Raw genomic sequence first — 11148 nt, forward strand, 5'->3', positions numbered from 1 at the left:
GGGCAGTGGTGGCACACCCTTTAATCCCAGCACTCGGGAGGCAGAGGCAGCCTGGTCTACGAGAGCTAGTTCCAGGACAGACAGGCAGCAAAGCTACAGAGAAACAGTGTTCACGAGGCTACAGCACGAGGACTGCCATAGATCCAAGGCAAACTGGACTTGCTACACAGTGAAACCTTGATGGAAGGCAGGAGAGAGAGTAGGAAGGAAAAAACAACAAATACCTGGCTGTGACTCAGAGAGAAACAGAAATGACAGACTTTAATTTTTCAATGAAATAGAAAGTGAAGGTTTTGCCACAGAAGGAAGAATTAAAGACATAGTGACAGGGTTTTGGAAAAAAGTTGGTGAAATAGCCATGGGAGAATTTAGAAAGTAAGAGTTGGCAAAAGCTGTGATATTGACAGAAATTAACACTTCACTAACTCTTAAGCTTTTTCTTTTCTAGCAATGTGTTACAGTCTAAAATCAGAAACCAAGAACAGAGTTGATGGATCTCACTGAGATAAAGACAGTCAAGCACAGTAGTGAGCGGAATGGCTGTAATGCAGGCATAGGTGGGAACAAAAAGGAGTTCAAGGCCAGCCTACACTGCAAGACTTTGCCTCAAAAAGCCAAAAATAAACAACAACAACAACAAAAATGATAAAAGAGGGGGCTAGGGATATGGCTCAGAGGGTAAAGCGTTTGCCACACTACATAAGGACCAGAATCCAGACCACCAGCATCCACATACATGCTGTGGGCTGGTGGCAGGCCTATAATCCCAGCACTTGGGAGATAGAGATGGGATCCCCATTGCAAACTGGCTCGCTGGACTAGCGGAATCAGCAGACTCTGGGTTACACTGAAAGATCCTGCCTGAGATATAAGGTGGGGAGGGATCAAGGAGGACACCTGGCATCAACAGCTGGCCTCCACACGCACGTGCTCACAGGCAGCTACACATTCACACACACATGGAACCAGAAAACCTAACGAGGGCAAAAAGCTGCCTCTGTGGACTTGAGACAGTGAAATGGTGACTGGTAAGGGAGCTAAGTGAGGGGAATACCTGCAAGGAAAGTAGTGTCACAGATGAGGTCCAGGAAGGAGTGATCCTGAGGTGTAGCTGAAAATACAAAGGGATGTCAATGATCTCGTGCTCAGGAACTAGGGGTTCAGAGTATTCCCAAGGCGCTAGAGACAGAATAACAACATCAAAAATAAAAACAAAAGGGCTAGAGAGATGGCTCAGGGATTAAAAGTGGCTCATGGAGATGAACTGAGGACCTGGGTTTGAGTCCCAGCACCAATACGGTGGCTTACAGCTCTAACTCCAGTTCCAGGAGATGTGATACTTCTGATTTCTATGGGCACCAAACACACAAATGGTGCACAGACATACACACAGACAAAACACTCACACATATAAAATAAATCTAAAAACAAAACATAATTTATGGGAACACTGTGGCTTTCTGGAAATTTTATAGGAACCACTATAATCACAGGCAATACATTACACAGGGGTCACAGTAACAGTAGGAGGTAGGAAGAAAAGCAAAAGAGCAGCATAGTCTCCACAGTCACAGAAGACAGACAATACCTCTGATGGCAGGGCAGGGGTCAGGCAGGCTATGTGGATCAAAGGAATAATAGGGTACACACCCAAAGCTGCAAGTTGCCCGCCATTCCCACAATTTAGGAAGCAGAGGCAGGCGGATCTCTATGCCTTCAAGGCCAGTCAGGGCCACATAGTAAGACCATGTGTGTGTGGGGGTGATTTCTATTTAAGGTTGGGCATGGTGGTACATGCCTCTGATCCCAGCACCTGAGAGGCTGAGGCAGGTGGATCTCTCTGCACTCAAGATAAGTTTGGTCTGCATAGGGAGTTCTAAGCCCATCAGGGATACAGAGTGAGATTCTGCCTTAAAACAAACAAACCGAAACCCAGTTGCTAGTTAAAGACCTACTGAGGAGAGAACACAGAGAAATGCTGCTATCACTCTTTGAAATGCAAGAATAGGGAACGGGAGCAGGAAACCAACTTGTCAGTAAGTACTATAATGTAGGAAGCCTACCTAGAAGAAACATGGAAAGCAAACCAAGAGGCATACATGACACAGTTTAAACACGCCATGCATACACTGCACACTTAAAGGATCACTTCTATGAAACACTAGAGTCACTGACTACACACGAGGACTACAGTGAGGGACACAAAAATACTAACCAGGCGCGTGCACTGCGTTTTACACAAGTCTCTCGTCTAACTATCTGATCATCTCCAGGTCAACACTGCTATTGTGCACTGTTCTAAAGACAAAGCAGTTAGAATAAGACAAAAAAAAAAAGAGGAGAACTAATTCTAATTCTCAGTTTCACACACAAAAACAGACTTCAACATTTCAGACCGCTGGGCTGAAAATTCTACTCAAGCTATAAGCAATAACGGGGGTCCTATTAACTGTCAAAGAGGTTGAGAGAATGCCTGTAGATGCTTTCCTGTTTGTTTTCTCTCACTTTAGATGGAAAACTCCACCAATGAGGAAAGCCAGGTTGAAAGTTAAATTCCTCTTCCCTTCGCACCTCTGGACTTCTGACCCCCCCCCCAACAAATGAAGATGAGGCAGAGTGAGGAAAGCGCTATTAGCAAGGAGAGCTTCAGCTAGCTGAGACACAGCTTGGAGAAACAGAATGGAAACAGGAGGGTGGAGAGCGGGTCTAACAGTAAGAAACGGGGGAGGGGGTGAGAGGGCAGGAATTGGAGGGAACCGACAGTGTGGGAGCCCGGAAGGCTGGAGAACCCTGGAAAGGGATGGGACTCCTACAGCTACAAACAGCTGAGGCTCCTAAGGGTCCGGTGCAGGGGACATTGAAGGACCCCCAGGGTTTGGGAGACCGGAAACGGAGACCCCCCCAAAACACGAGACCAGAAGGGGGCGCAGGTGATAACCCACAGGGATGAATGGGGAAGGCGGTCCGGGGGCGGGGCAAAGGAGGGGCCCCGGGATGGGCGTGGCACAAACCCCTCTCCAAGTCTGAACCCCTAACCCAAGAGTCCCGGGAGAAGCGGCTCCGCGATTCCCGCACTCACCGCCGGTCTCGTCAGTTACATAGGGAGTCGCCATCTTGAGAACCCGAACCACTTCCGGCGTGAGCGGGCTGGGGTCCCGCCCCCTCCCCACCGGAAGTGGAGTCCTCATCCATAGCAAGCCACCATTTTAATCTTAAAGAGAAAGTGCACCATTTCGTCTACCCGGGTGGAGGAAAAGGGAGGGTAGAAGCAGCTCACAACAGTTTATAAAGTCGTGGACTCTTTTACGACCACCGGTACCATTACTTAACATCTGAAGCATATAAGACAGTCCTCTGGGCTCCAAGAGAAGTTCCGACATAAACCCTCTACTCCTACCGCGTGCCCAAGGCGCCCGGGCGCTGGTAAAACAGGAAAGGAATGCACGAGGCCCCTGGCCTGCACCAAACACCAGGGCGACTGTTGACACGGGGCAGAGAAGTCCCGGGGTTGCAAGGGACGCACGAATGTGACTGGGAACGAATGTGAAAACCCCAGACAACACTTAAGGAGGAGGGCAGGGCGACCTGGCACGCCGACTTCTCTCGGTAGCCCTGCTGAACTCTGGACAGAGACCTGGGAAAGGGGCGCGCAAAGAGGGGGGCACTGCGGGTCGGTCACCTGTCCCCGGAGCCTCAGGGGTGCCGGCGGTCTCCATGACGGAGTGGGGCAGGCAGCCCTCGTCAGTTCTGCCCCCCGAGATTCAGCGGCGAAGACTCGGCCACCCAGCAGCGGATCCTCCCGGGTCAGAGGCCACAGGGTGAAGGCATTTGGGCGGACCCAGCCAGTATTCTAATTAGCCGCGCCCAAGTGTCCGGATTAGTTTTGTCGACCGCGAGCGGGGCCACTCTTCCCACTCTAGGGACACGTGTAGCCACTCCCTTTATTAGGCTGCGCCCCGTCGGGTGCCTCGTTCTTCAAACGAACCCCGAGTGTCGTGTCCACGTCCCCCGTGCCCCACACCCCACAACTCCCCACTCCCGCCTTCAACAACTTAGTTCCTTCGGGGCTAAATCCTGTTAAACTTGTTTGCCCTGCAGCCCGGAAGGTGTAAGGCTCCTCTCCTCAGGTGTCCGATTCTAACCCCCTTTCCACAACTTAGCTTTTTCCTTAACTCTTTCACCTTCCTCTATTGCCCTCCTCTGGCTTCGGTGAATGAACGACAGGGCCTCTCGAATTGAGAAGGGGAAAATAGAAAAAAAAGAAAAGAAAGGAAGGAAGCCAGACGCCTTTAATGCCAGCACTCCGGAGGTAGAGACAGGCAGATCTCTGTGAATTCGAGGCCAGCCTGGTCTACAGAGCGAGTTTCAGGACAGCCAGGGCTACAATTAGAAATCCTACCTAAAAAAAAAAAAAAACAGGTTGACAAGGACCTTAATTAAATTCAGCCTTAGAAGGTTTTGCAAGTCTATACATTGTCTTCTCCGAGCTCTGGTTTCTCTCTCTGGGGTCCAACACAAGTCTCAAAGTCACTTTTAAACTATTTCCATGTACTCCGTGTTATTTTAAATATTCTAATTATTTTATTATTTTATTTTTATTTTTTATTTTTATTTTTTTTTGCTGCAGGAGAATGTTGAGACAGGATTTCTCTGTGTAGCCCTGCTGCCCTGGAACTCGCTCTGTAGACCAGGCTGACCTTAAACTCACAGAGACCCTCTGCCTCCTGAGTGCCAGGATTAAGAACTGGCGCCACCACAGCCTGGCAATACTTCTCATCCCTCACTTTGTGAGTGTGTGGTGTGCGCAGGGGTGCTGGGCATGCAGCCTGGAGTCTAGCTAGCATGCGGCTAGACAACCCTTCTGGCGAGGGAACGACACCCCAGCTACCAGCCCACACCTCTTCTTCTTCTTCAGCCCTGCCCATCTAGGACCCTTTCCTTAATGGGGAAAAGGGCGTGCGAATACGGAATGGTACCTCTAAAACTTAGTGGGGTGCATGACTCTTGACTGAACTATTTCAAAAGTGATTTCTACAAGTTTTAATGGACCTGCTCAGGGAGGGGAAACCCGAATGTGACCTGTTTACTCTCTAACCCTGGACACTCCCCATCACTGTACCCCTCAGACATCCTGCCCCCATCTCTGAAGGTTGGCAGGAAGTGAAACTCAATTGTCAGTTTAGCCGACTAGCCTTGGACCCAGCCCTGGGCCCCGGATGTGTACCCCCACCCAGAGAAGGAAGAAGAGGCTGGGAAAACAGGCTTGTTTTTTCCTTTCCCTTTGTTCTTTGTGGTCTCTTTCTTTCTGACTTTTATGATGTGGTTGATTAAAGACCTGAGCACCTGGAACTGTAGGTATTAGACATCTCCGCGGCGCTGTTCTGGGCCCGCTCTCCCACCTCCAGCAAGAGCTGACTTGGGCTATGATGAAGCAAAGATCCTAAAGGTACAGGATGGCTGGAATAAGACTGATATCCTCTTACTCTGCATTAGAGAAGCCATATTCTAACGGATGTTTTTTAAATATAGGAGTATTTTTATGTAAGGACTGACTGGGAGAGTAGTCTGGGACAGTGTACCTTTTAAGCAGACTTTGTTTAGAGTGACCAAGAGTTGGAGAGTTTCACATATGTCTATCTGCTTGGTTCAATCTATGTTTTGTTTTGTTTTGTCTCTGAGACAGGGTTTCACTGTAGCCTTGGAACCTGCCCTGGCACTAGCTCTTGTAGACCAGGCTGGCCTTGAGCTCACAGGGATCCACCTGCCTCTGCCTCCCGAGTGCTGGGATTAAAGGCGTGCGCCACCACCTGGCCAGTCTAAGTTTTCGCTTATCCTACGGAACTAAGAATGAAAGTGTTTGTTGACTCCAAGAGGGGTGGCGTACCCCAGTAATCCCCAGTAAACTTGAGAGGCTGATGGAGGATGGCAAATTCAAGGCTAGCCTAGGCTACATACACACTGAAATCTTGTCTCAGAGAAAAAATAAAATAAAAGTTTGTTGACTGTGAATGAGAGGACTGTAAAACACGGAAGATGAAGCTTTACCAACAGTGGAGAATTGGGGCATTGGTGGCACAGTCGGGAGACAGAGGCAGGGGGATCTCTGGGAGTTCAAGGCCAGCCTGGCCTACAGAGTGAGTTCAAGGGCAGTCAGGGCAACACAGTGAAACCCTGTCTCAGAAAAGAACAAAACCAAACAATGAAGAATGTTAAAATGATCTCTGTGAGTTCAAGACCAGCCTGGTCTACAGAGCTAGTTCCAGGACAGGCTCCAAAGCTACACAGAAACCCTGTCTCGAAAAACCAAAAAAAAGAATGTTAAAATGGAAGGATGTGGCATGGGGGTGTAACTCATTGGAAGAGCACTGGGAAAGCATGTTCCAGACACTGAAGTTCATCTGTGCCGTGATGGTGACGATGACGGTGGAGGACAGAGAAAAGGAAAAGCAGACAATGAAGAATTAGGATGCAAAACAAACAACAACAACAAAAAAGATCCGGAACAGAGACAGATCATTCTCCAACGCCTGATCTGAAGACCTGGCACAGAGACAGATCTGGTCTGGAGCTACAGTTAAAATTAATAATAGTCACAATAACACAAACCCCATTTACTCTAGAGAGAAGTTGCTTCAACAAGCTTGTCTCCAAATATTTGAGAGCTGCTTAGTTCTCTGTTTCCACTAGAGGGCCCAATGTATTCTTTTTTTTTTTTTTTCCCTCTGACCCTCACTGGGCCCAAATATTTATATATATGAGGTGTGGGTGTGTACACAACACACTCAGACACATACACACGGTTCCAACTAGCAGAGTCTCCTCTCACAACTCTCTACTCCCAGATACGAGGAGGCAGTTCCAAGAACCCAAGGCTGTTGACTTCAGAGAAGGGTAGGAGGGAGTTAGTCAGGATGCCTGGGTCCCCAGTTGCTACCAGTAAATCCCTAGGCCTTCAGTGCCATCTGCCAAGGCCAGAGAGTAATGTGCCAGGCTTGGGTATGGAGAAAAGGTGAATACAATCAATGGTGCTCCAGACATCCAAACGCCCACCCTAGTCTTAAGGGAAGGATATGGATTTTGATAGAAAGAAGTGTGCATAGACAAGTCTGGAAAGGTGCTGAGGAACCCGGAGGAGAATGGGTAATTGTCTCAGACAGAGTCAAACAATGTGGAGCTATGTGGAGAGACCTAGGCCTTAAGTAGTGAAGTGTGTGTAGCTCTGGCCTTTCCCCTCAGGGTACTCCTGAGTGTAGAGTCACTGAGTTGGGCAGGTGCGTCCAGGATGACGTTGTGGACACTGGAGGGCGGACCAATTGCTGACCAGTTGCTGGGTAGCTCCAGTCAGCACCCTGACCCCTACCCATGGCCACCCAGGGGAGGGATAATGGGAGAGACTGTGAGTAATTAGAAAAAAAAAAGTAGAGCTGCCCCACGCGTGGGAAGACAGAAGCGTAGGAGTGGAGAAAGTGGCACAGACCGGAGAGCCCTGAGATACTCTGGAGCACAGGAGTAGGTCGTGTTGGAAAGCTGGCAACAGCGGGTGGTCTAGGGAGCGGCGGGAGGGCAGGCTAGGTGGGGGGCGGGCAGTGTGTCGTCAGGAGCTGGGCGGCCCCGCGGCGGCCGGGCCGCGTCTGCCTAGCCCGTCCCCTCCAGCCCAGCTCGGGCTCCTTCGCCCCAGCTCCGACGGTGAGCTCTCCCGGGGCAAGGTAGAGCCCCGCGAGCCCCGCCCCACTCCGCACACTTTCGCACCCGGGCAGAAGGGCCGCGGAAGGGGCCGCTCCGCCGGCTGGGTGAGGGCTGCGGCGTCCGGAGGAGGAAGCGTTGACAGCTGGAACCGGCTGCTGCTAGGGTTTGCGCTGGTTCGCGGGAACTGCTGGAGGGCTGCGCAAGACCGGGGTAAGCGCCGTTTCCCCCAGACCTTACCCCCCATCCCGCTTGGTTACTCCGAGAGCTGGGGAAGCTCAACTCCTGGGAACTCGGAAGAAAGGTCCCTTATGAAAGCCACGGTGCCGCCACACGGGTGAAGAAGGGTTCTTCTGTGGCCTCCCATCCTTTCCACACCTGTCGCGGGGAAGTTTCTGAGAAGACTGGGTGGGAATCCTTCTTTTCAGCTTTAAATACGATAAATGAACCTAATTATCGAGGAAGAAAAACAAATATTATTGGCCATCTCTCCACCTTCAGAAAACACAAGCCCTCATCCCCCAGCTATGCCAACATCGTAACTTCCTCCTGTAGTAGTAGCTACGACACCCTCCGCACAGGAACATAACGTGCCCCCACCCCCCCATCCAGGCTAACAATCATCCCTGATGTTTGTGGTTGATTTAATGAATTCTGATGCTTCAGCAACAACAAAAATTCCCCTTGGCTAGCACAGGGGATGGGGAGGAGAGAATGGACCGTCAACCCTGTGCAACAGGGGGCACTATCCCTGATATGGTTAAGTCCAGCTCATCAGGCCTGGCGCTGAAGCTGGGAGTGCGTGCGTGCTTGCTCTGTGAAGTGTCTTGTTGGGACATCCTGAATGTCCTAGAGACACCTCTAGTTCTCGACTAATGGTGAACTTGGAAGGGAGCAATGAGGTGAAAAGGAAACTTTAAATGTCAGTGTCGGTGGTGGAAACCTTAGCTCTTTGATCATAACTGCAATTTTAGTGTTCGATGTTTAAAGTTAGATCGAGAGAATGAGAGGCACAGAGACTTTGGTGTACTGTCTTTCTGAACCCAGGATGTTGTCGGACTCCTTCCCTCCCTCCAAGTCGATTTCTTCCGGTCTCACCCTAGGTTGGTAGAGGTAGTCGGGAAACCAGGGGAGGGAAGGGATGGGTGAGTCACAAACAGCTGGGGGTAGGGCTACGGTAGGGACCCCACCCTGCCAGCCTTGCAGTGTCTGGACTAGCCCAGGTTGTAGCCTCAGGGTCGTGTTGGAGTTGAAAGACAACTTTGGACTTGTTCCGAGTCTTTAAGGCCCCAGGATCCAACAGTTTGCTCCCTCCGCTTCAGGTCCAGGAGCAAACTGAATAGATTCCCCTAGAAGACTCCATGTCCAATGTTCCAACCCACAGATGTCCCTGACTCAAACGTTTCTAGCCACCTCCTCGTTTCTCAGAGGCAAATTCATGATCTTGATGCTACTACATGTCTGTACCTGACATAGGTATTTCTACTTTGGGTGGAAGGTACATAACTGGGCTTCAGTACCCGTGGAAATCACTAGAATTTGTGAGGTTTTGGCTTAAAAGTATAATTTTTTCTAACATCCAATGTATTTCTTTCTTTCACTTTTTTTGGGGGGAGGGTAGGTGGAGGACAGGGTCTCAACAAAATTTCCCGCGCTAGCCTTGAACTTACTCTGTAGTCCAAGTAGGGCTTTTAGCTTTTCATCCCGTCTCAGTCTCCTGAGTAGCTGGAATTGCCTATCCCACCCCGCCTCACCAGACATAAACTTAGTTTCTGCGTATTACTTTATATAATATGAGCTGATGTTTATGGAGTTCTTATTCTGTATCATGCAGTTTGCTATGTACACTTGCTTATATAAACTTACTTAAAATCCACTCTGCGATTAGGTACTTATTCTTTGATGACGTTGATCTAGTGTGAATAGCTCAGTAGAAGTCTTACCTGCCTTGCTTTGAGATCGTTTTGTTTTTGTTTTTCGAGACAGGGTTTCTCTGTAACTTTGGAGCCTGTCCTGGAACAAGCTCTGTAGACCAGGCTAACCTCGAACTCCCAGAGATCCGCCTGCCTCTGCCTCCCGAGTGCTGGGATTAAAGATGTGCGCCACCACCACCACCTGGTTCATGCTTGAGATCTTAAGGCCCTGGGTTCGATCCCAGCTTTAAAAACACGTGGTTCAGTGAATCAAATGACTCACCGGAGAGTTCGAATTCTAACCTGATTCATTCTTGAGCAGGGTGTGGTGGCAGACGCCTGGAATCCCAGCGCTCCAGAGGCTGTGATAACTGCTGTATAGTAAACCCTGGCTCAGAATCAAACAATAAAATAAAATAGGTGTAAGACCTGGGGAGCCAAGGAAGGGACGTCTCATCGTCCCTTGTTTGCTCTCCCTATCCTTTCTCCCCCGTCAGTTCCATCTCCCATATTCCATCCTCAGCAGTAATCAGAGAGCCTAATTAAGCTATAAGCTCTAATGATCATAAAACTCATATTCCTTAGCTCTGTTGACAGCAGAGGATGGATTATAGTCCTTGATGAAAGCCAGAAGGGCAAAGTCCTTTCCTGGGATGGGTGTCACCGTCCTAAAAGATGCTTTTCAAGTGTTCTCTGGAGTCCTTGGAACATGGACATGGTGCTGCACAGGTCATGGGACAAAGGTTTCAGAGGAGACCTGACTGTCAGAAAGGAAACGCCTGAGCTATTCTCATAGCCCCCAAGGGCTTCTCCGCGTCCTGACCAATGTTCCCTAAATCAGTGGACAGAAGTCACAGAGGTCAGAGTGTTTTGTTTTAGAGTCGAGGTCTCCTGTAGGCCTCTCTGGCCTGGAAATTCTGATCTTTCTGTCTCCAACCTTCCCAAATGCTGGGACTACAGGCATCGTTGTGACGAATCATCATGCCTGGTTTATGTTGTGTGGGGGATTGAATTTGTGCATGCTAAGCTCATATTCTACCAGCTGAGCTACCCCTCCAGCAGGACCAGAGTGTCCAATGGAATACCTCAATGAGTTTCTTTTAGCCCCAGTCGCAAATTCAACAACTATTTATTTAGTACCTACTATCTACCCTCCAAATTATCTCATACTTCTCTGGCTGCCAAGTGGACATTCTGTGGTATTCTATTTATCTAAAGTTGGATTAATGGTCCCCCCCCCCCCAAATGACTAGTCGGGTTTACACAACCAATATTGAAAGCCCGAGTCCATGCTGAGTCCTGTTTTAGGTACTGAGGACAGGGTAGGAAAGAAGACCGACAAGTCCCTGCTTTTGTGAAACCAACGTTTTGGTGGATGATAAACACTTAAAGAGGGAGCCACAGCCGAGATAGAACAAGAACATGAAGAGACTAAGGCAGGAGGGTTGGATGAGTTTCAAGCTAGCTTGGGCTAGAGAGACTGTCTCAGAAACTAAACTGGATTGAACATCTGAGAAGTTCTCATGAGCTGGTGTTGAAATAGGAGCGGCGG

At 49.4% G+C, this 11148-nt stretch overlaps 2 protein-coding genes across 5 annotated transcripts in view; one reads left to right on the forward strand and one right to left on the reverse strand.

Moving 5' to 3' along the window:
* Window positions 1–3905, reverse strand: part of Pym1 (PYM homolog 1, exon junction complex associated factor) — a 16795-nt gene extending 12890 nt beyond the window's left edge. Inside the window, exons 1-2 of one of the 4 annotated variants that reach the window (XM_026778042.1) lie at window positions 3680–3905; window positions 1055–1111 (exon numbers count right to left, since the gene is read on the reverse strand). In XM_026778042.1, coding sequence (XP_026633843.1) covers window positions 1055–1111; window positions 3680–3716 — 94 coding nt within the window. In that variant the 5' untranslated portion in view covers window positions 3717–3905. Of the gene's footprint in view, window positions 1–1054; window positions 1112–3079; window positions 3126–3679 lie in introns of those variants that run through there. The other 3 variants (XM_005371163.2, XM_005371164.2, XM_005371165.2) reach the window with 3 other exon arrangements.
* A 3739-nt stretch (window positions 3906–7644) lies between these two features.
* Window positions 7645–11148, forward strand: part of Dgka (diacylglycerol kinase alpha) — a 29117-nt gene continuing 25613 nt past the window's right edge. Inside the window, exon 1 of the mRNA XM_026778045.1 lies at window positions 7645–7896. The gene's annotated coding sequence lies outside the window, so the exon portion shown is untranslated. The remainder of the gene's footprint in view (window positions 7897–11148) is intronic.

This window comes from Microtus ochrogaster, unplaced genomic scaffold (assembly GCF_000317375.1).
Source record: "Microtus ochrogaster isolate Prairie Vole_2 unplaced genomic scaffold, MicOch1.0 UNK99, whole genome shotgun sequence".
NCBI classification, from domain to species: Eukaryota; Metazoa; Chordata; class Mammalia; order Rodentia; family Cricetidae; genus Microtus; species Microtus ochrogaster.